This window comes from Strix aluco, chromosome 3, assembly GCF_031877795.1.
Source record: "Strix aluco isolate bStrAlu1 chromosome 3, bStrAlu1.hap1, whole genome shotgun sequence".
Taxonomy (NCBI): Eukaryota; Metazoa; Chordata; class Aves; order Strigiformes; family Strigidae; genus Strix; species Strix aluco.
Genome location: NC_133933.1, coordinates 53406796 through 53431940, shown reverse-complemented (window position 1 = coordinate 53431940; position 25145 = coordinate 53406796). Strand labels below are relative to the sequence as shown.

Sequence of the window (25145 nt, the reverse complement as noted above, 5' to 3'; positions counted from 1 at the left end):
ACAGTCTCCTTGGTAGAGCAGGGATACTGCTGCTACTTCTGTTATAACAAAGCATTCACAGAGGACCTGAGATCTGAACATGAAGCCAGAGGAGATCACATTTCGTTTAACAGTCACCTCTGACTTATTTAATATATAGCTAAACCTTTTTCTAACCCAGACATCTAGAAAAATGAACCCTGAGGAAGGAAAGGAAGATACAAGATTCTCAGCCTACAGAAGATGGAAGCTAAACATGATAACAGTCTTCAAGATGTGGAAGAAAACTGCAGAGAGGAAACTGTTCTCAGAGGAGAGGATGTGGACTAATGGCTTCAGCTGTGGCAAGGCAGATACAGGACAGATGTTAGGAAGCATTTTATGACAGTAGGGATAGAGACAGTCTAAGAACGAGTTAGGCAAACATCTGTGAGGAAAACACAAAAGCATAGCTGTGCCATCCTAGGTCAGAGATGGGCTGCGGGACTTCTTCAGGTGCCTTCCAGCCAATGCTTTAGTAGCAGCACGAGGCATGGGGTGCCCTCCGAGAGTCCCACACCAGTGGGTTTACCTGGTGCAGATCCAGGCAGGGACATGAGTTAGGCTTCCAAAGCAGAACCAGTGAGCCTCTGTGGCTGTCCTGGGGATCAGCCAGTCCTCTCTCCCAGGTACTTGGCTCAGGCAGAGCACTGCACACAGCCAGCAGTGCCTCTCTCACTCCGGACTCATTAATTCACCTGGAGCTTCATATCAGTCTTCACAGATCTTCATAGATCTGTTCCAGTTAAACTAAGCTGTGCTCTTCTCTCCTCTCTCTGTGATTTCCAGCTATTGTTGGTGAGGACTAACAAAGGCCATTGCACCTCCCAGTCCTTTCCTGGTAAAAGTGGGCTTTCTACAGATAAAATGGAATTGCACCGCATTTGTCAAACAGGATAAACATTTCACTCGTGTCTTCAGGACAACTGTCCACATAGTCTCTCCATTCTTGAAACTACACCAAAACCAACTAACAGCAATCTGCTACTTGATAATAAAAAATATCAAATGTGGCCTTTTCCATAAAGAGATAACCAATTTGGGAATAACTGCAAATATCTGTTATTAGATGTACAGTGCAATGAATATGACAAGAAGAATAATTCAAGGGAAAGCAAGCAGTAGTGACAGCCCTTGATCAAGTCTACTATGGGCATTTTAAAGAATGAGTTTGGTCTGAAAGGTTTTTACTGATGGCACCTACAGGAGCTGCAGTTTCAAGTGTCTCCATTGCTACTTATTTGCTGTGTCAAGCACAGCAGAATCAGCTGAAACTTTAGAGAGATAGATGGCAAATTGACTGAAAATTACAAGGCATTTTGGAAAATTGCTTTTTACTATCAAAAGAAGTGAGTATGATGGACTATTCATTCCTGAAAACAAACACCCACCATTCCTTGACTGGCTGGAATAGCCAGGGGACACATTCAAATGCAACCTGCAAGAGCTTGTTGCTTTTCAGAAACTTCTTTAAAGAAGTCATTCTTCCCATATTTCATTGACAGAAGAGTGTGACTCAACAAACATTTAGAACAAACTTGTATAATTTGATCACAGGTGAAGAACATATCCTTTCTGCCAAAGAAATCAGCAGACTTTTCAGTGCTCTTCCTCTGACTTTAGATCTGAATCTCCTTTGTGCTCTCTAGGGAATCATCATATGAATACCTGAATAATGCAACACTTTCAGCTGCTGCTAAAAGGGCCCATGGAACTGCTCAAGGATTAGAAACTAAGGGCGTGGGCATGTTAACTTAGACGGGAAAATTTAAGACAGCTTTGTGCTATACCTAGTGAAAAACACAGAGGTGCACTCAATGTCTTCATAGCAAAGTCTAAAACTGGCTTTAACCTATGACTGCACTAGCAAGCAGTGTGGTGCATCCAGCAATCTATGGAAAGTAACGGTGGGTGCTGGGACCTGAGGTTGCCCCACGCTTGATGTCTCACTTTGGTCCCATGGCCTGAATGTCCATGAGAGGCTGGAGGGCACTGGTTGTGCTCCTGGTTTAGTTTCATCAGGAGGGAACCTAGCCTGTGTGCTCCAAAACTTGCTTGTGTTCTGGCAAACCAAGGCACAGCAAATGGAGATGACTGGAAGAATTACTTCAGAAGCCCAGTCCAAGTCAAAGCACCAGTGCTGTTGGATGCTAGGACTCCCAACACAGTTTCTGCTACACCACGGAATTTATCATGCAGAAAGCTGGGGTTTGCTTGTGAGTCCTGTCCTGTGCTCTCTTTGGGGAGAATAAAAATCTATTTCACGCAGTAACATACTAAGCTGCTGAAGCTGCGTCCCAAATGAACATCCAACTATGCAGTGAGCTATATTTTGATATTACTGTAATAGCAGAGTTGTACTGGACAGGAAAGGACTGGGTAATATTGCTGCATTTACCTACAGCATATATGACAAGTGTAGAAGTGTGTGCTCCTACGCAAATCAGTCTGGCAGGGAGAAAGACAGGGAAGTTGATTATAATTTTTAGTAATTCTGTCCTCCTTAGGACAACAGGAAAAACTTGCTTTCTAGCAACCTTTTAACAAGGTGACCCAATACAGAACTCAACAGTCAAAATTTTCATGAAGATGAAGCTGAGTTTTCTTTCGCCCTTAGGAGAAGAGGAACAACAGGTTTTTGTGTAAAAACAAACCATCCCAAATGCTGCCGTGCTACAAAGCAGAGAGCATTTTTATTATCCAGAGTTCATTTCTTGAATGTCTTAACAGTGGGAACTTTTGCCTGATAACAGGATCTTCATGATGCACTCAGCATTGTGAAGAGGCTATAATTTAATCAGGACCTCATACAATGAGAAGTCCCACATGGCTTGAATAGAAACAGCTAATAAAATCTTTAAGTGACGCATATTCAGTTTATATTTATAGGCAAAACTTTTCCCTTCTCATCCAAACCTGAACCCAAACACTGTACAGAATCATTAAAGAGTATTAAGTATCTAACCCAGATTCTACAATCTCGATGAACACAAGTCAATGCTCTTTAGTAAATGCTATGAAAATAAACTTCCAGCAATGCTTTTTGTAATTTTTGACCTGTCTCGTCTGCTGTATATTCAGGCTGGGATGCTCTATAATATTTGCTGACACACGAGCTAGTTGTCTAACCACAGTTAATTTCTCAAATGTACTGTACCCTTTTCCCCTTCAGAAAGCAAACCCTAGATAAGCTGACTTTTTAGGGAAGGAGGAAAGAGGTGGCCTGATGCAAGAAGCCTTGCAAAGGCACTATAAAGCCACAGCCCAATAGTGATCTCTAAGCACTGAGAGTTGAGGATCTTCTCGGTTTCATTTTCAAAACGCCCACAGGAGGAAAGAAAATTCTGCTTCCTCAGATGACAACTACTAATTCCAGCTTGCTCCCAAATTGTGACGGGCAAGGTTGGCACATTCTGCATCTGAGCACAAAGCTGGAGATCTTCTCCTTGACTCCTAGCCCACAAAACTTGCATATGAATGGGCAAGGTCCAGATGGTGACCCAAGAGCATTGCTGTGTGGCTGAGCACACACCAACCAGGCTGATCTCTACATTTTAGAACTACTTATGAAATATACAGAGGAATCAAATGTTATTGTGTTTATGGACACAGAAGTTGCTATTTCCTTCCCAGACTGAAAATTTAGTGTATGGCTGTTTGTGGAGAGGGATGAGCCTGTGGCTCAGCTGGATCTTTAAGGGTACTTCAGGTCCAGGAATGGTTTTTTTGAGCTCAGAGCCCTGACATTTGAAGAGTTACAATTCTCAGAGTAAAGAAGCCATACATGGGCAGCAGTTCCCAAGGATGCAGAGCATGCAGTCTTTCCTCCAAACAGCAGGGCAAGGGAACCTCTGCTGTGGGGTCTGGACTCAGAGGAAACTGGATGTGGGGTCAGAACTTTCCTGGTGAATTGTTTAGAGGAGGGTGATAAAGAGGCCCAGGAGGATATAAAAAGTATTGAAGAACACTTTAAGAGAGGATAATAAACTAGAATTCAAAGGGTGAACCTGGGTAAATAACAGGTCCTCTCATCAAACACGGGGGCTGAAGAAAATAGAACAAGACACCTTGAAAAGCTCAGCACCAAAGAGCTAGGTTTATCAGAGGTGAAGGCTCTGAGTTCTGCCTTAAAAGGTTAAATTGTCCTCAGTTTTTTGTCTTGTTGGATTTTTGTTCCCTTCAAACCAGAAGGAAACCACTGGAGTTCAGTATCTTAGATCTAGGCACCACAATCATCCCAGGGAAACTGAGTCGCATACAGAGAAAAACTGAAGAAGCTACTTCAGTTGGTGTCCAAACAGGGAAGCCACTACTACAATTTTATCAATGGTTTAGATGGAAATCACAGTCCATCTGGTGACATCTAAGTTACTTGTTCAATTTAGTGTATAATTAATATCATCAATCTAACATCCCTGAGAACACCGCAAGCCCTCTGTGATTCACTAAAGCTGCGCTCACCGCTTACTGCATCTATAACCATCACATGCACTCAGCACAACTGTAAACCCATAAGCCTACTGGCTTAGACTGAGGGGATCATAAACTGCAAAGCATTTCAGAGCTTTTGACAAAACAGATTATCATTTCTAAATTGCATAACCAGAAACAGGTAGACTCTCTCAGTTCTCAGGGTCAAATAGCTTCCAGTGTTGAGATTTACACAGCCCATCACCAACAAGATGGGCAGATGCAAACTACTTCCTTGTGACCCATCACATAACCTTCACCAGATCATCACTGAAATATTTAAAGTTCATAAGCATTATGTCAGTGAATTATGGCTTCATGCCTCTTTCTCTAAAATTGCATGTCTCCTGGAGGGATGGGTCTTTGATTTTCAAGCTCCAGAGGCAACTCTTATATTCCAGCACAGCAACTTGTTGGGAATTTATGGGCACTTCACGGGTGGTTCATGAGGCTTATACTGTAAGTGATCCAAACTCCTATTGTTCACAGAATCCTGAAGCACATCCAGTAAAGCTGATAGAGCCTGAGACACCTTGGAAGAAATATTGAGTGAATCAAAATAATCAGCCTGCCCCTTCTCTCTGTTCCAGCTTTGCTGGTGAATACAAGGCACACATACACAGAATAAACAGCCCCTGTTTTCTTTCTGTTTCCTCAGTCTCACAGTGCGTTCAGGCTGGACAGTCAAGACTCACTGATATATATCTGCAAGTTTTTAAACATATAGACCAACTTTATTCTCTTTCAATTTTTTAATCTAAAAATCTGATTTTCAAGAAAAAAAAAAGTAGAGTGTAATGAAGATGTGAAAGAAACATTTTAAGATGGTGTTTAATAGTATTATCTAATGACATTCTGAAAGGCAAAAGTCTCACTATCGGAAGGTATTTAAGTGCCTAAATGTCTTTGAGCAGCTGGACCCCCCCGAAAAGGTTTATATTTGCAAAGGTAGCTATTAGGGTATTGTAATTCAATAAATAGTGTTTCAAAGTCAGATGAGTTAGAATTATACATGCATGTAGCCTCGAATCTGATGTATTCGCCATCTGGCACCTAATATACATAACACTCTCATACATTTTGGACAAGGTTTTCCTAAAATTAATAATTAGAATGAAACGCTTATCTACGTTCTTCAGGAAGTTTTCTGCTTTAAAAACCAGATACCCACAAGCTCCTGCAAAAAGAAATGAGGCATGAAGGAAAGCAACTTGTGTGATGCTCTCATTTACAACAGAGGAGCAGTGGCTTTCTCACTTTCCAGGATCCATGCTGTTATAGGTGCTCATTCAGATATACTCTACATTTAATATAAATCTTCATGAGGTAAAGATTAAATACATTTTCACAAATGTTTGTGTGCTCAGTTTACAATCTAAACTGGAATATTTTGAAGTCTAGTTCTCCCTTCACAGCAGGAGCGGTTCTGCTGTTCAGCAGATATTTTCCAAGCTTAAATCTACACATGCAGTTGATCTACAAAGCCTCTTTTGTATCAAACAACTTTTTGGGGCTGTAAATGCTTGAAGAGCACTGCTGCTGATTGCTGTACCTTTCTTATACTACCCTTTGCTGTGGGTGAAGTTGGGATCATGCTAACAAGAGACAACTACCCTGGAAAGAGGCAGGAGACAGCAGACTCACTGGAGGAAGCATAGTTTTGTACTTCTGCTTCTTCCTAACCATTACCAGCCAGTTACGGCCAGGGTCAGGTTCCTGAGATAGGGAACCCTTCGGCAGGACCCACTATGGTTGTTCTTCAGAGCAAGGTACAAAGCTAGTTTTAACCCATCACTCCTGAAGGCATTTAACTTCCTCACATTCTTATTTATTTAGGTTTTAATTCTTCATACTAATCCAGAAAAGAAAAAACAGTTTTGCTACCCACTTTTCTTTTCTTTCTCATTTCTCCATTTTATGTGTTTTGCAAATATATTTCACTAAAGAAAATAACTGCTATGATATTTAGGGCTGTGTGGCCATGTCAGTGGCACTGGCACTGACAGCTGACTTTCCTGCTCCATGCTGTACTGTGCAGAGTACAGGTTGAGAAGTAAAATCATTGAGAAATTTGTCTCACAGCATGCCTTTTGTCAGTAAATACTGAATGCAGTGCTAACAAGTACTTATGGCTTTGCTCCCATTACTTGACATGGTAATAAATACTTCACGTTGGAGTGACTTCCAGACTGTTTGAGGGTAGGTAGGCAGCAACAATTCTCACTTAAAAGATGAAATTAAGCTGTCAGAAATATTATCTCTGTGCCAAAAGTTACATGGAAGCTCACTGACAGCAATCCTCATTGTTGCTCTTCTCACTTGCCCTGTGCCTATGGGGTTTTGCCTTCACCTTTGTGGTTCGAGTTAAATAGCTGTCAAGTTTAACTTTTTTGTAGGAATTAGTGTGGACAAATTAGTTCCTAATGATGTGCTAGTTATCTTGAGATTAATGGGAAATCCAGAGCCACCAGTCAGGGGGGTAAGTAGTCTCAATGGGAGAGAAATACCATCCAGCAAAATCACAAAGCAGCCTCAACTTTTGTATCTTGTGATCCAGGCTTGAGAAGACAATAAATAGCCTGCTGTAATGGCCAAGGGAGGAGAGAGGCACTGGTTCAGTGGTATAACAAACAGAGGAACTGCAAACACAGAGGGCATCTGGAATTGCCTGTTCTTGATGGAACAGAGATTAAACCACTTTGAGTAGTTTAAAGTCACCATGTAAGTTTTGAGAATTCCTAAAATATTGTCATAATACAGATTTATTTTTTTCTCCAGTGGAATCTAACACCACAGATTTAGCTATTAAATATTTGTGTGTGTTTGGGGATGCAGAAGAAATCCTCCCACAAAGCTCTTTCTGCTCCACACACCTCGGAGTTATACGTAAAAATAGGTAATACCCGTTTTTCATCTTAGGTGAAAAGTTGTGGGCTCTCAAAAGAAACTGAAACGAGTCTCTGGTACGTGTTAACAGAGGGATCACACAGTTCTTCCTCAAATGCTATGCCCGGCAAGAGATGTCTTTCCCTGGTGGGGAAGGCTCTGAGAGTTGAGTTTGACTCAGTTTGGACACTTCAGGGTTCAGCTCTTGGTTGAGAAGTCAAAGAATCACTCTATTACATATACTGTGTACACAGACCTGACCTTTTACTTTTTATGTATTACGCTCAGTACTATTTAAGTGGTTATTTACACCATGCTGTTCTGCCAGAACAAACTTTCCCATCTACATTCCAAACAAAAAGATCAGCACGCCAGCATTGCTTCAAACTACCATTTCTTTGAAAAGGCTTTCTTAGGGGAAAGGGCTGTGTAAATACCTGGTTTGCCACTTCCCCATTTTGACTAGTACTCAGAAGAGGTGCTGTGTCTGCGGGCCACCACTCGCTGTAAGTTTATCTTGCAATTACTGGAGCTTCATTCTTCCTTCAGTTCCCCAGATTGAGGCATACTAAAGCAATTTGGGTTTTTAAGTCATCAGAACTATCTCAAAATGATCTTGATTCATATTCTGATTGAAATTTAGGCACTATATCGCATTGTGCAAACCTATACTGTCCAAGAAAAAACAAAAGAGCTGCTCTGGGCAAAATGAATGCTGTCCACCTTATCTGCAAAAAATGTCAGGCTTTTGAGGGGAAAAATCAGAGTACAGTAATAGGTCAGGGAAACAAGAAGATGACTGGATCTTCCTAACTCTGTGGAGGAGTGTAAGTACTTCAGCTGAGACCAAACTTACACTGTTTGCTTTTCAGTCTTTTTGGTCTGAGTGAGGCTGTAGCAGCCAATGGCCCCAGAAGAGTATGACCAGATCCAACCATCAGTCATTTGGCCCCAGCCTACTGTAGACCACGCGCTGACTGGTTCTGAGTTAGGAAACAGCATGTTCTCAAAAATCTCAGAATTACTCGTTGCACCTGAAAATATGCTCCCATGAATTTTCAGGCCTATAGTGAGAAGCACCAGCTGGAAGGCCTTCCTGTCCAGTAGGAGTCGTGTTTTACTTCAGCAATATCCTTATTTAAAAATACTTATTTCAGTTTATTGCAGCAACAGACAGATATTGCCACTGCCATACAACTTAATATATGCCCAATAGAAGTCATATAGCTGGAAAACTCCAAAGCCCTGTTTTCTTGCTCCCACACTGTATATAGGTAACGTTTTTGTGTACACTTTTTTATAACATTCACTACAGCAAGGCAGAATTTTGGTGGAAACATATTTGTGTACTCTTACATATTGTAAGACAGCAGCAATGCAAAAAATGACAAGTAAATGACAAAGTAGCACAGAAATAGAGACTGCAGCCACTGTACCAATCCTTACCTTTCAGAGTTGCCTTCTTAAGTACCTTCATGGCATAAAGCTGACCCGCATCAGATCCTTTGATCTTCCTCACTAGAAATACCTGTAAAAAGCAGATATCTTATGTAGATGAGTACTGAACTTCCAGTTACAAGTCTTGTGGCATTCGACAGAGGAATAGATTCAGGAATTCTAATGAAAACTATTAGCTGAAAGTACTTTGTATCTATTTCACCTGCAATTGGTTGAACTAGCTCTGGAAAGCTTCATTTTTAAGCCTCTACTACCTCACAAAGAAAATACGTTCAATGTTACTGATTACCCTTACACATTCAATTAAAGATGGGTAAATAGTCAACATCAGCGTGTGCACATCTCTTCATATTTTTCAGATTTATATGAAAAAAAGTTATGTTTGATTTGTGCTTAGGAATGTGAAGTGTCTTAAGATTATTGCCATCAATTATATTAAGGAGAAAAACCAATTTGGTTTAATTTATGCTGTAAGTCATGACTGGTGACTAGCCTAAGATATAACTGAAGCAAAAAGTTCATACAGCTGAAAATCTGGTTGTGCATACTTAACAAAAAGTAGGACTATTTTGATTAATAGGTTATCATAATGAACACAGTTTTCCCTGTTATAGTTACCTATGTTACATCTTCTGACAGTGTAAATTTGTCACTGAAATAAAATAAAACTGCAGCTAAAATTCTGATCTTTTTTGTTTTACTGCATGCAACTATTTCTTATTTGCCCCTGAGTGCATCTGAGCACTGGAGGGGTAGTGAACAAAGGAATCAGTTAGTTTGGTCTTTAGAAGACTTTCAGTGGTTTAATAATTGAAATAAAATTAAGACTCTTTTAGCTGATTCTCAGGACTCACTCTGTCTGCTGAGGTCAGACATACCAGACAACAGTGCCTCTTTTTTTATTTCAGCACTTGTGTTCCTGGACAGAAGCAGAAGTAAAGCCCAAGGCAGAAATAAATACAAGCCCACAGATAGAGCATATACTTATATAAATTAACAAAAGGATAGGTGAAATTATATAACTAATGAATGACTAGTTGGATTACAAAAATCTGTAGCAATTATTTTATTTACTGCCTGTTCAGGAGCCACACAGCTTTGTTAACTGTCTCCACCCAAAATATAAAAAGTCAAATAAAGAAGAGAGGAAGTCTGTTTCTATCACATTATTTGCAAGCAGAAAGACACTTCCTCCTGAAAAACATATCTCTAAACAGATTATGATTTTCTCAAACACCCTTTGAGGAAAGGTTTGTGGGGAGGGAGAACAACCTTTAACAGGTAGAGAAGCTGGAAAAAAAAAAAAAAAGGGTGAATTTTCCATGAACACCTTAACCAGGGCTCTTACACCTGACAGCATCACAGCAACAAGACTTCTACAATATGATCTGATATGTTTTTGGGGAGACTTTTCTTCTCAAGATGTTTCTTGTGCATATGAGATATGCACAGTTCCTCAGCCGAGCTGCCCTAACTAGCTGTTTCCCAGTTTGATGAACGTACAAATACCTCGGTGCTCACAACTGCAGGAACAAATGATGAAATCTGGATGCAACGGGAACACATAAGACTTTCTGAAGTGTTTTTTGTTAGCATTCATGATAAATTAAGCTCAGCTGCTCCAGCATTAACAGGAAGTCAATTCATTTAGAAGTTCAGCTAGACAGGGAAATGTTGGGATATTTTTCTATCCAGTTCAAGTAAAAGATTTAATTTTTGCATTACATTGAAAGGGAGGAAAAAGTCAAAAGCAAACCTGCCCAAACACTAGAGTTTCAGCTGTATTATTATTCTGTAAAAATGGTTATGGAATCTTTATCCAAAAACCCAAACCCTTAAGATAATGATTTTAAACTGTACTGCACACAGAACAGCACAGCATGCTGCATCTGCAGAAATATTAGGCTGCAGTTGTAGAAATATCTTATCTGCCATGTAATCTTGCAAAGCCTGTAATACCCGTATTGCTGTAATAAGCAAAATTATCAATTTACGTTACTAGTCACTAGTCAGCTGTTCCCTGTAGCACGGGATAAGGCACTTGTCTGCATTCCCTCCAAAACAGATGAGTCAAGAACACTGTGTGCTGTTTCAGAGGACATCAGAATAATCATCAAACCAGAAACAGAACAAATGAAAACGCATTGTATTGCAAAATGATGTCGTCCTGATTATTCTTAAAGGTAAAGTTACATTGTTCTTGAAACCACCAAGTGGTCCTAGACTTTACTTGACTGGTTACATTAGCTACACTATACTAGTTTGCCAGAATAGCACAGGCAAGAGGCTGAGCATGACTTTCAATTTTCTAGTTTGATATGCATGCAAACACCTCAGGTTATTAACACCTGAACTAGGAAAACTCCTCTAGCTGGAGCAATGGGCATATCACCCAAATCCTGACCTAGAAAGCTAAGCAAGTGCTGTGACTTTCAAGAGTGTTGACAGCACTCCCGCTGACACCAAAGGCATCTTCTCTAATTCTGCAAGAAATTATTTAAACCTCAGGTGAACAACTTGAAAACCAACTGGTTTGCATCCCCAGAGATTTATGGATTTGAACATTAACTCAAATATCAAGGTGATGAAAATTTAGATGGTTGGAGCCTGCATAAGAAACACAGAGCAGACTTCCCTCCCCTGTGTCTTTGTTGCTCTGGGGAGTTTGCTGACCTGTTTCATGTAAGATACAGAAAATGATTTGTAATCACACACAGATCCAAACAGGTAAGATGTCCACACTCACACTCTGATCCCCCAGCGAACCGGGTGGAGTATGTTCCAGAAATCAGATCTCCTTTTCGGAAGTGATGGCAGAGACTAAGCACTTTGCTTATAAAATGCCTAAAGCTAGAAGGCCAGCTCAAACAGTTAGTAATAAAATACATCACTACAATCTAAGATAGCCTGTGAACTATTTCTAAACTCTTTACTGCCTGAACCTGAAAACTGGCCATTCTGCCTCTGTTACTTTTGCAAAAGAGATTTTCTTCTCTTGTTCTCCCTCTTTATTGAGTCATACAGTAAAACTAATTTTGAGTTGTTTGATTTTTCAAATTTCTTTAATATTTAAAGCTCAAATATCATTACTGTGCTTCCAAGAAATTCTCTAGATCAAAACTTGCTAGTGAACGCTAACTTTCCTAATCTCTCTCATCTCATGGAACTTCTAACAGACTTGCTTATCAATATAATTCGAGAATAGTCAGGAAGTTGTTAAATACTCTCAATATAGCTGCTTTCAGGAATAAAACTAAGGCCCTGATTCATCATCAGGGTGCCCAGCTTTGTGCTAGGTACCTCAGCAACTTTTAGGTATAAGTCAGTTTTTCAAGTTAGCCAGAATGATCCACCATTGAATTGGAGGCTGGAAAATATTTTTTTAAAACTCCACAAAACAATATACTTAAAATTATAGGGACTTCCATGCCTGGTTTAAATTAGGCTCACTGTTTCACAGGTTTCAAAGTCTTACTTACTTAAACCACGGAAAGAGTTTAAGACTGAACTGACTACTCCCTCTTTCTCTCCATTTTTCCTTCCTATTCTCATTTCCAACTGACACATCCTGCCAAAGAAGAATTGTCCTTGGCAGTAAGAAAAGTAAAAAATGTTGTTTCTCCATGAATTAGCTTGTGGTCATACAGATAGGTTTTTTTTTCCCGCATGCTCTCACCACAACAATTGCTCTCTTTCAGCACTGGGGTATGACTCCAGGATTCTCCCAGCAAAGCATATGGGCCTCTGAGTGTGGGCTAAGAGCAGTCTGGAACTTTGAAATGTGCTTGAGATCCCATTTGCCCTCAGTGGGAATTGGGCAGCTAACTTCTTTAAGCCTTTGAATGTTTGTATTTACATCCTCCAATCAAGCAGCAGTGGCCACTCACCTCCCTGATGGGTGGTAGGTCAGAAAGAGGTGGCGTGGTCTAATTTTATAAACAGCAATGCTCACTAATGCTCACTTGTGCTGATTAATCCAGGTCCAGAGCCATAAGCACTATTTCCTAAACTGTTTTATATACAGGAATCATCTAAGAGACAAAAGTTAGAAGCTTTTTGGGCTTGCTTATCTGCCTTTACAATGTAATTTATAGATGGACAATGTTACCAGTGTAAATGAACTCAGAGAAAGGACATGACATTTTCAATGTTGCTCTAGGTGATTAGATGGCATTAAAAATTACCTTTCCATATGAACCTTGTCCTAATACTTTCAGCAGCTCAAACTGAGAAGGATCTGCTTTTTCAAAACCTTCCTTCACATGATGACTGATGTCTATTTCCTTCACGATACCGTCTTCCTGCAAAGGAAACAACAAAATACAAAATCCCCAAATCAGAGCTGTTATCCTAAGGAAACATATTGTTTTGTAAAATCTCATCTTCTGTGATGCTACAATCATGTATGAAATTTTGAAAATAGAAACAAATGTTTGTCCAAATATTCCACATGCCTGTTACTGGCTGAGTAGGGTAATGTCAGGACATCCAGGCCTGCTACTTCTGTTTATTGAGCTTCAAGATATGACTAGGTAAAGATAGAACATGCAAGCTGAAACACACAAATACACTGCAGAGCTTGGTGTACCCATCACAGACCTTGCTAGCAGAATGGCATGTACTCAAATCTGTACTACAGAGGCTCCAGCACACTTCTCTCCACATTCTTCCTCAAAGCATCATTTAAATCCATCTTAAAAAGCTTCCTGTTATAAGCAGCAATTCTTCTTATGGGTAGGCAATAAAGAAAAGGCATTGCTAAAAGCAGCTCTCCCAATTTACCTCAAAGAATGGAAAGTCACTACCGGTAACCTAAATAGAAAAGAAGTTAATGATTTAGATGTGAAAATGGGGTGGTGGTGGGAGGAAGAATGACACGCTTTCTTACTTGCAGGAATTAGCTTTAAACACTTTGGATTTTCCAGGTTCTTTTTAAAAAAATATTTCCACTGTCAATAGATGCACACGTCTCAAAGACACCAGTTGAACTAGGACTTTTATCTTGCAAGTTATGACATATGGCATTTGTTTTATGCTATTTTGGCATGTTCCTCTAAAAAGAGAGTGACCGGGTCATGTGAGACCCAGAGGGACTACATAGTTTGCAGTAACCCAGAAAGTCATTGAGCTGAAAAGAAACCTGGAAGAAAGGACTCACTCTTCAAGGACACAGTGGTGAGGAAAGACAGTATTTACACACCTTTTTATTTCTGTAGTGTTTTGTACACCTACATCTGAGATTTTTTCCTATTCAAACTACTTGTTCTAACTTCTCTACAACTAAAATGTGGTTTGTGAGTATGAAACCTTTTTGTTTAATCTCCTACATTGAAGGGAACTATTCATTTAGGAATAGGTTTGAATATTTCTGCACCCAGAAGAAATAATGGGAATCTCATAAACATGATTTTTACACGGAATTTTCCTGCAATTGTCTTTTTTCCTCAAGAAAATATTTTGATAAAACCTGGAAATATAACATTTGTTTCCCATTCTTAAAAATTAATGTGGAGAACATATAAATAACATCTTAAAATTCAAATACATTCACAAAAACTTTTGGCTAAAATACATTCATTTACTAAACAAGAATAAATTTGATTCCTTTCACCTCCAGAAAAACTGCTATCACTTTCTACCAGCTGTAATTCATCTGATGCATGGCTAGCATTACCTGGATTGCTCTCTATACTGTAGCTTCATTCCTCTTCTTCCCTACCCTGCCTGTCTACACTCATGTGCTTTGGAACAGGGACTATATCGTCTTCTTGGTTTGGAAAGCTTCCTCTACTTTGTGCATGCTACCAGAATCATGGAAAATAATCATCATCTCACAGAAACTCATTTTTCTGATCGTAATTCCTGTAGTTTAAGGTTTGCCTGAAAGGAAATGCTTAAAGCCAATGACGAGTTTTCACAGAGAGATTGAAAGGTTTTTAAGTATATAACTGCCAGGACCTCTCCTCTTGTTTTTCTGACTTTAATTGCTGTGGGAGACAGACTATCTTTCCAATATTAAAAATACCCAATTTTTCAATTTTTTCTTGCTGAGAGAAACAATAGTAAACTGATACAAATTTGATATACTGTATTAGCTGTTTCCTAAGGAAACCAGGAATTACCTACATGCTGTTATCAAAGGCTCCACCATGTTCTAAAGTGATGAGCTTTCATACTGAGGGACATGCGTCTTTAAGTAAACTGCCTGCAACTGAAAGACTTGGACACTGGTAAGAACATTATTGTGAACTTAGCTCACCCTGTGTCACTACAGCTTAGGTAAAGTATCTGGACTGCAGGGCTCACCACCCATCTTGGTCAGCGGTCACTCACTGAGGCTAAAAATTACTCCCCATAGAGTCCAGCTTCTGAATCATGTCTACACCAGACCTCGTACCCTTGGGAGTTTGCTCTCCATTGAGTGCTGGCAGAGTTTGGGAAGACTGGCTTCTGCAGGCCAGTCTCTGTGTGTGGACACTCCCCTGACAACTATCATATGATGAAAAAAATGCATGATCTTTTCTCAGGTCAGTGCAGCTTGAGGGCACCTTGTCACCATTTCATGATTTTGCCCACCTATGTTTTGCACGGAAGCACAGCACAGTAAGGACCATCCACTGCAACCAGGTGAAGCAGGATGTGGATCCAAATTTTGAAATGTATTCAGGAGACAAAGCTCTTCAAATAAGAAACTAACCCCAATTTTATGTACCCCAGATATTTTATGTACACTCAGATTTACTTCTCCTTTGAGCTGACACCTGATTGCAGAAACTGTGGATGAGATCTACCACAAAAAAGCAACATTTTTTAATTCAGTTAGATTGCATTTCAGCCTGAACCATGTAGTCACTTCAGCTACATTTGCAAGTTTAAATGATGAATGAGTTTCAATTTGTTCATTCATATTAGTCATCAAAGTCACAGGCCTACAACCTTAAGCATATTTCTCATGGTATTATTAAATTTAATATAGCTTCTTTAGGTTCATGAAATGTGTTCAGTTATAGGAATATACTGGAAGTATTAAAGTGAAGATAATTCAGCTTACTGGAAGAATGCTTAAAAAATTCTAGTGTTCCCAGAGAATAGCATAATTAATTCATAACTTGCAATAAAAACAACACTTTAATTACATGTATCTTTAATTAAAATCTCAGAAAAAGATTACTTAAAAAGAATGGGACCAAATAGAAGGCCTAGGAGTGTTTATCAGAGAAGCACATATTTTGAAGATGGAAAAAGCCTGTTAGATTACATGACTTCAAAGAAATATAAAATGTTGGTTAGAAGGGATTCTGAGGGTCATCTAGTCCAACACTCCTGCCCAATAGATCACCGACATTTGATCAGACCATCTGGTTTTTGTCCACTGTGTTCTCAGTGTCTCAAACAATGAGACTTGAGCCACTTCCTATGAAAGATTATTCTCTTTCAATTTGCCTAGCTCAGAAATGTCTGCAGTCATGTCAAACTGCCTGCTCCACAGGTCCTTAGGAGGAAGCAGGGTATTTTGCTAGGATTTCCTGTGGATTTCCTGTGGTCTTCCCACTAGAAAGGGGCAGCGAAGCAGCACTGAAGAAAAGCATGCCAGACAGCTCTTCTTTCACTGATCATCACTACAGTAGCGTTACTTGTGGGCTGTCCAAGAGGTAGATAGTATTTTAGCTGGTATGACAAATCAACTTCCCAGTGGAGTAAAAAGTCAAACTGTCAGTAGTTGAGACTGAAGATGGACACAGCCCCTTAAAGGAAATATACGCTGATGTGTTTGCACACTTGCATCCATTTGCTTTAAATGTATTTCTATATTTTTATTACTTATTTTGCCACATGAATTCTGGAATGACTTCTGTTTGTTTTTTTAACCTTACTAGAAAAAAACCCAAACTAACAGTTTTACAGTTCCCTTTTAATATTCTTACTTGGGATTTTCCCCTATCATTTATGTCTTTTGAAGTCTCCCTGTATTAAACTAATATGGAATGTGGCATACTGTTTCTCAGGTACTGATGATCAGAGTGAAATCCAAACTATCAGAGCACAAGCATTGTGGGCAGACCTCCCAACTATTTTTGCTCTGAGTTGCACCTTAGGGACTTCTCTAACATGCATTTCTTTCACTGGTCCAGCAAGTGCAGCATATCTGCATTAGGAATTTGCATAACAACAATAAAACTGAGGCAAGAGATTTGCAATATGGACAAAGCCTGCACGCTAAAGAAGCTGTTTTGATCAGTGAAGTCGGTGGAGACAAAAATTCCACAGTTTGGTCTTGCAACAGCTGTGCACAGCAGCCCAGGCTCTTGCTCCCTGCTGACTTGTCCCGACACTGGATTAGCAGGAATACTTGAATTAATGAAGCTTAATCTTTCGTAAACTTCTCTAAATATTTATCTTTGCACAAAAAGCATCATCCTGTGACAAAAGTGAGATGGATGTTCTCAGCAGCTTGAAGAAAGCACATGGTCAAGAAGCACAGACGAGGGAAAGGAGGGCAATGAACTGGAATACCTGATAAAAGAGGAATGGAGAGTGCTTCTCTACACTAACACAAGAAAGACTTATTCAGGGTCTGATTCTATATTGCATTATTCACTTAAAGGCTTCCCCTCAAACCCCTCAAATTGGCAGAGGTTTTGGACACACAAGTAACCCATATTTGAATGGAAAGGCCATTTTGATCTCCTTTCCTTTGGGACATAGGAGAAGACAGCCCCTGTTCTTGCCCTGTGACTCTGTATGGCACAGACATGTCTGTTTTGATGCACCCTGGAGGCAGCTGTCCCCTGTAGCACTAATCTCAGCTCACTTTCAAGATTTCCTCGTGCAGACCTTGGAGAAAGTGAGGCGCTAATACTTGGTGACTGCTGGAGACCAACCACAGAAAACTCTTCCAACTGCAACAATACTTCCCAAATCACTGTCAATGTGTCTGAGTATGATCAGGAAGTGTAGGAGTATAGACCTGGGAATGGGGTACAAAAAGCCATGCAAAAGGGCAGGCCTTCCTGGAGTGTAGCAATTTTCTCTTCAGCTGTACAGCCTCTTAAGTTCACTGCTCCACAGCCTCTCAGCAAACATTATGGAAAGAATACCTCCTAGAAAACAGAGCGATTAAGCCCCTTTTGGAGTCTTGTCTGGCTCCTTCACAACAGGTTTTTGAAGGAGCAGAGCTAAGGTCATCCCCAAATCCAGAGACCACCTTAATTGTGCCCAATATATTTCAACCACAGGCAAAAACTTTCCTCACCAAGATGTCCTGAAATGATCTGAAACATCTGGAGAGGGGGTCATTCCAGAATCATCTGCTTTTAGTAATGGACAATTTTATGCAACCATATCAGATGGGAAAAAGTTATGGTGCTAATGTAAGATGATTATTGTTTTGTAAAATCAGTAAGACAGGATTCTTATTTTTATTCCTTGCCTGGCCATCTCCCCAGTTGCACAGGATCAAGACTGCCATGCAGGTATGGCCATAAAGGGTAAGCTTCATTTTCCAATAAAAATATGTGCAGTTTTGATGTGCCAGTTCTCCAGCCTTCAGATCTGTTGGGCTTGCATGCTTTAAGGAACCTGAGGTCAGTGAAGAAATGAATGAAAATGTGGCAAGAGGAAATAAGAAATAATTCTAACTCTAAAGAGAATTTATTGTTCTTTGAGAGAATTGTTATTTGTCTAAAGCATATGATCAAGATACAGACTTTATTTTGTTACTACTCTTGCCATTTGGCAGGTTACCACCTATATTGGGTTTGCATGGCAAGGTTCTGGTAGCAGGGGGGCTACAGGGGTGACTCCTGTGAGAAGCTGCTAGAAGCTTCCCATACATCTGATAGAGCCAATGCCAGCCAGCTCCAAGGCACAGTCATCACTGCCCAAGTCTGAGCCCATCAGCAACGGTGGTAGCATCTCTGTGAGAACATATTTAAGAAGGGGGAAAAGTTACTGCTCAAGAGCAACTGCAGCCAGAAAGAGGAGCAAGAATATGTGAGAAAAACAACTCTGCAGGCACCAAGGTCAGTGAAGAAGAAGGGGAGGAGATGCTCCAGGCACCAGAGCAGAGATTCCCCTGCAGCCCATGGTGCAGCCCATGGTGAGGCAGGCTGTGCCCCTGCACCCATGGAGGTCCATGGTGGAGCAGAGATCCACCTGCAGCCCAGGGAGGACTCCACGCCAGAGCAGGTGGATGTGCCTGAAGGAGGCTGTGACCCCGTGGGAAGCCCACACTGGAGCAGGTTCCTGGCAGGACCTGTGGCCCCGTGGAGAGAGGAGCCTGTACTGGAGCAGGTTTGCTGTCAGGACTTGTGACCCCATGGGAGACCCACACTGGGGCAGTCTGTTCCTGAAGGACTGAGCCCCATGGGAGGGACCCACGCTGGAGCAGTTCATGAAGAACTGCAGCCCGTGGGAAGGACTCATGTTGGAGAAGTTCATGGAGGACTGTCTCCCATGGGAAGGACCCCATGCTAGAGCAGGGGAAGAGTGTGAGGAGTCCTCCCCCTGGGGAGGAAGGAGCGGCAGAGACTACTGTGGTTTGATGAACTGACCACCCATCCACTGCCCCCCTGCACTGATGGAGGGGAGAAGGGTAGAGAAAATTGGGAGTAAAATTAAACCTGGGAAGAAGGGAGAGGTGGGGGGAAGGTGTTTTTAAGATTTGGTTTTATTTCTCATTATCCTACTCTGATTTGATTGGTAATAAATTAAATTAATTTTCCCCAAGTTGAGCCTGTTTTGCTCATGACTGCAATTGGTGAGTGATCCCTCCCCGTCCTTATCTCAACCCACGACCGTTTTGTTATATTTTCACTCCCCTGTCCAGTTGAGGAGGGGAGTGATAGAGCAGCTTTGGTGAGCACATGGTGTTCAGCCAGGGTCAACCCACCACACGACCTAATATAAACCCAAATCACAACTATTTAACTTCCAAGTATCACAGGCAACAGAGCATTCCAAAATAATATGGTTCATTAGGAAAGCATATTTAAAACTCTGATATGGGAATAGTTAGGACAGGATATGTCTGATAAAGATGAAGCCAGGTTTCCACCTCCGTTTCACAGGTTCCAGTCTGGCTCAGCCCATAAGAGAGTAATTTTTGTCAAGACATAATAGGCTATTCAAATGCTGCCTAGTGCAGGAAATGAATTGCTGCCCTGCGTTCAGTTCTTGAGGACAAGTATCCACATTAAAAAAACGTATAGGAGCATTCTCATTAGCCTCTTCTCAAGCCAGTCTCCAGCAGCTGGAGTAAAATTTGAAAAAGAAATCTTCCATTTTAAACAGTTTTTAATCCAAATTCTGAGTTCTGTTGTTGTCTGGAAAGGTGTAAACTGAGCAATAATACCGTAAATGGGTCTGGTTGTTTTGTCCTCTATTGTCAAATTAACATTTGCTTTAGCAACATTGAATTGGACTTACTGAGCCCTTAGAGTAGCATGTGGAACTCACAGTGAATTCACTGGACATTGTGCCAGGTCTGTATTTGGCTTTCAAGCATAGGGTCACCTACCTTCTCAAAAGGTCATATAGAGTTAAATAATACACAATAATTTTTAGAGAGGTTGGGATTTCTTTCCCAGACCTTTCACAAATGGGAACAGAAAGTGTTATCTTGAATATGGAATTCAACCAAGCAGGCCAAAACTTAGTGGAAAACAAAAACCTTAGAGCAATTTCTGTGGAGTGCAACACTATCAGCGCCTGTTAAATTCAGCAAACCTTCTTCTGAAAAGAACACCTATTACACTCTTTAGTACTTCTCTCTAACGTTTTATCCTACATTTTTTCTTTCTTCTCCCTAATGCATGTCTCTACAGTTGAGGTTCAGCTGAAATCAAACAAACTAAATGTAAAGAGAGAAATCACAGAGAGCAAAGGCAGTGAATACAATCTGCTGGATAGATTGGTGAAGTTGGAGGTTAGTATTTGGGAGATTTGGGTTCAATCTTTTGTGCTACCAGGCTTCCTATGTAACTCTGATGAATCACTTTAAGGTTGGATTCAGCTAAATGAATGCAAGAATTTATAGTGCAGGAAACAACGTTTTGAACTAATTGTCTAGCCTTACTTTACAGACAATAGAGAGAAGGAGGCACTTCATGATTAAAAGAGATCAGATGAAGTCACACCCTAAAAGTGCACATGCTGACTATGAAGAAAGACTGAGATCACTTGCTGAGATTGAGGCTTCTGGAGTTGCATGAAATGATTTCATGTTTACTGTAAAATTCTGAAATACACTTAAATAGAGTAATATTGTGGCCAGATTTTTAATGACATTACAAGAAAGATGTTTGCAGATACGTGCCATGGAAATTTTAACAGAATTTCTATTGAAATTAAATATTTTTCAAAAGAACTGAAATACTTGAAACATCCAAGCACTTAAAAAGTACTCTAAGGTGTTGAAAGTAATCTAATTATCAGGATTTTGCAGGTCTGGTAGATTAGGCATTATTTCTACTTCCTCCCCAACCTGAAAAATAGGGATAGTTGCTTTTTCCTTTCTCACGGGAATACTGTGAGAATTAGCACAGAAAAAAATGTGAAATTATCTCATACTTCAGTAATGGATAGACAAATCACCTGAAATGTATCCAGTAATACATAGTATCAGGTGGCCTCCAACTGGATTCTCCTTTAGCTCGGATTGAGACATCATGGTCTTCAAGGTTGGTGCTCCTTATCTGATGACTATAGTGTCTTTAGAAACTCAGTTCCTGAGTAGAACAAAGATATACCACACAGTGACTGTGAAGATGCATGAAAAGAAATCTTCCTATTCAAAGTGGAGATATACATGAAGTAGACTCCAATTCTTGATCTAACTTCCAGCTTTGGACTCAAATCATTAGCCAGAGTAACTCTAATTTTTATGTTAATTCTGGTGCAAACTGCAATAGTTTATGTGGAGTGGTGAGTAGAAAGAGCTCGTTAAGAAAAACTATTGAAGCAAGGGTTAAAAAAAGCAGAACAAAAGCAGAACCATCTGGTCACAAAAAATGCAAACAGTTGGCCAGCCTTACTCATACAGCAGCACTCTACAAATACTCAAATACCTTTGTGAACTTTAACAGAAACAATCTCAAAATGAGTCACACCATTAAAGGACAAAGAACTCAGTTGTATTGCTCTAAGCTACAATAAATAAGAGCAGGAACATTTTCATCAACATCCTACTTGGCATGGTTTACAGGTGTGCCTTTGGCCTTTACATCTCCGAAGGGCTGTAAGGTCCACTACTGATTGTTTCTATTGGTGATTAGGCAAAAGAAGAACATTTGCTGCTCATTCACCAAGGAACTAACTGCAGGGAAGTCTGGATCCAGTGCCTAGGAGAAACTGTTGTTACTGCCAGAAGGACAAGTATTCTTGTTTCCTTAGGATGATGTTATGTCACCACCAAACAGGGTTATGAAGACTACAGGCAATTGTAGGGGACAGTATACATCATTGCATTTAAAAAAAAAAAAAAAAAAAAAAAAAAAATCACTTTATAGAGAAGGCTTTCATATTTTACCCTCCACTACAGATGAAGTCCTGCTCCCAGGTCAGGAACATGCCCCACGTTCTCTGGTCTGAGCCACTCGCAAACTTTCTGTGAAGGATGGCCTCCTTCCCAGGGGTGCCACTGCCTCCCACCACTGCTGCCTGCTCACCTGAGCTGCCTGGCAGCTGCTGCAACATACCAGCCCTCATAGGGAAGCCCTGATGTGACAGTCCTAATGTGGTGGCAACCCACTGTTTATGCACTTCCATGACAGGGTACAGGTAGCTCCCACATCCCCCTGTCCCAGCTTTCCATCTGTAAAATGCAGGCAAGGCCATCTTCCTTTTTCATGTGGATACTAGAGTAGAAGGGCCCTGGGAAGACTATGAAATGCTCAGGTACTAGGTTACTGGGCTCAGATAAGAAGGCAGGCAGACAAAAAGGTCTATCTTTTAGGATACTATTCAAGAAATATAAATACTTACTCAATGGCTCCACTTCCCTTATTGCTGTACTCAGAAAAAAAAAAGTGCCTGATGTTTTACTAGTGCATTTGAGTGTGAAATAAAAACTCCAGCTGCACTAGGAAGATAAACTGCTTAAGCAAAACATATTTGCAATCATTTCCTCACCGTTTCTCAAGTGATCCAAATAAAATACTGCTCACCATAGCAGTGTAAATAGCACCACAGCCCAGTAAGTGGAAAGTAATGTAACAAAGCCCTGGTGCATTTGCATGGTGATTTTAAAGAACTGAATCATCTTTATGTGTATTAAAGGAAAAATATCAGATTTCATCTGGAACTGTGAGGCAGAGTGGACAAAAGGCTGTAATAAGAGATAACCATGTTACTGAAATGTTGGATTAGTCAGTTCAGGAAAAATACTAGTCTGCTGTTTAAAAATCACCTGTAGGGTTTGGTAATTATAATTTTCTCTCTGAGAGGACTGCTACCCTGTTAGCACATTCTGCATCCTCTCATTAATTAAATTAAGCATCAGCTAACGGTTCAACCGGCTTGTACTTCACAAACAGGAATACTGTTGCTATTGTGTTAGGAAAAAATGTGTTGTAATGAGGTTCGTTATCTCAGTGGCATTTTACAGGCAGAGTATTAATAGGGAAATGGACTAATGGGAGGTCATTATGGAATCAAGGCAAATACAGATTGGTTTTAATGCTACTGTTCACAGCTTGGAGCTTCAGTGAAGGTACTGAAGGAGAGAGGGTGACGGAGGTGAATTAGGCAGAGAGAAGATTGCAGAAGGGAAGTGCCGCAGAGAAATGACAAGGTTTAGCAACATGGACAGAGGAATAAGACATGGAGGGCAGACAGAAAAGGGGATATCAAAAAAGACACCGGATTTACAGGACAAAGGCAACTGCGGTTTGTGTCTATGCCAACAGAGAAATAAATTGAGAGAAGACTGGGAGAAAATTGTTTTAACTTTGCAAGATATCATAACCATAGTATTAAACAAATTGAAATGCAACTTTTGTCCCTTTTATGCAGCAGCTTAATCCTATTTAAATACCTAGCCATCTACCTGGGCTGAGGCAAGAGAGTGCAGGCATGCATGTATGTAACTGGAACAATCCATTGGGGAAGCTGGTGAGCAGCCCTGGTATGCTCACAACTGCTCCCAAAAGAAAGGGTGAGGGCACGACAGGCTTTGCTGCCCAGCTACAGCTAAGGGCCCTGGGGGTCTGGCCTTACCCAGTAAGTCAGCTGGGCTGCCAAAACACAAACGAATGCCGTGGATCCAGGCTCTGCTTATTTATGTAGACTCTGGCTTTAATTCTTTAACTGAATGAAAAAGCGCACAGACGAAATAAAAAAAGTCACACAACGTACATGACAATATCTCATCTCATGTTGGGCTCCAGTTTCACGGACAAATATTTAACAAGGGATAGTAGAATGGCGTATTTATCTCTTCAGCTGTGTACTTTTATTACATCCATGGCTGAGACCCAGGTCATTATTTGCAGAAGTATGTATTTCAGTGCCTAAGGACTGTTACCACGCACAAGTACCTGTCTAAATAGATTTTCAGCAGTCTGCTGGCAATCTGGCCCAGGAAAAGGCCCATTACATTTTGCGGTTTTGTGAACTACTAAGAAGCCTCTAGTTTAGTTCACGTCCCTCAAAGATTAATACAGTGGAACTCAAAGGAACAAGCTGCTAACTGATTATCACACATCCTCTTTTTTGTGAAGGCAAAAATTGTTTACAAATTATACAGTACTAAACAGAAGCTTATATTACGTATATACACTGCACTGAAAAGATGTGTATTTTAGGAATGAGAATAAACATAATGCAGAAAATCCTGGACACAAAGAAACACCTTTGCAACATTGTTTGGAAGACTCTCTCATTTCAAAGGGGTCAAACTGCTGCACCAGGCTTGCCCTTTTGTAGAGATTTTCAATGTATAATGTGTTTTTGTGTAACAAAAGTGCACATGTGCTAAGTTTCATGGTTCTCAGCTGATTGGGATCTTGATGAGCTTATCATTACAGCTTCACAGCTGCAAAAATCAAAAGATTTGCATATAACATTGTAATGTCAAATTCCTAAATACAACCAGACAAATTTTTAAAATTTTAATTATTATTTATATAACAACTATATATATAAGTGTGGAGAAGAGCCATTAAATTAATATGCTCAAATACAGAAATGAATCAACAACAGTTCAGCCAAAACTGATCTACAGTCTAACGAAGTCTGGAAGGATTTCTGGAGTAGGATTCATCCAAACATATGTCTGTGCCTGAGTCTAAACTTCTGTATAGCTGACAGAGAAA

General features: G+C 40.3%; 1 protein-coding gene across 5 annotated transcripts in view; it reads right to left on the bottom strand.

The window, feature by feature from the left end:
- The window catches only part of RPS6KA2 (ribosomal protein S6 kinase A2), a 310220-nt gene that overhangs the window by 97527 nt on the left and 187548 nt on the right, over positions 1–25145 (bottom strand). For all 5 annotated transcript variants that reach the window (XM_074818602.1, XM_074818604.1, XM_074818605.1 and 2 more), the window contains 2 exons: positions 13017–13133; positions 8821–8902 (listed from right to left, as the gene is read on the bottom strand). In XM_074818602.1, coding sequence (XP_074674703.1) covers positions 8821–8902; positions 13017–13133 — 199 coding nt within the window. The remainder of the gene's footprint in view (positions 1–8820; positions 8903–13016; positions 13134–25145) is intronic.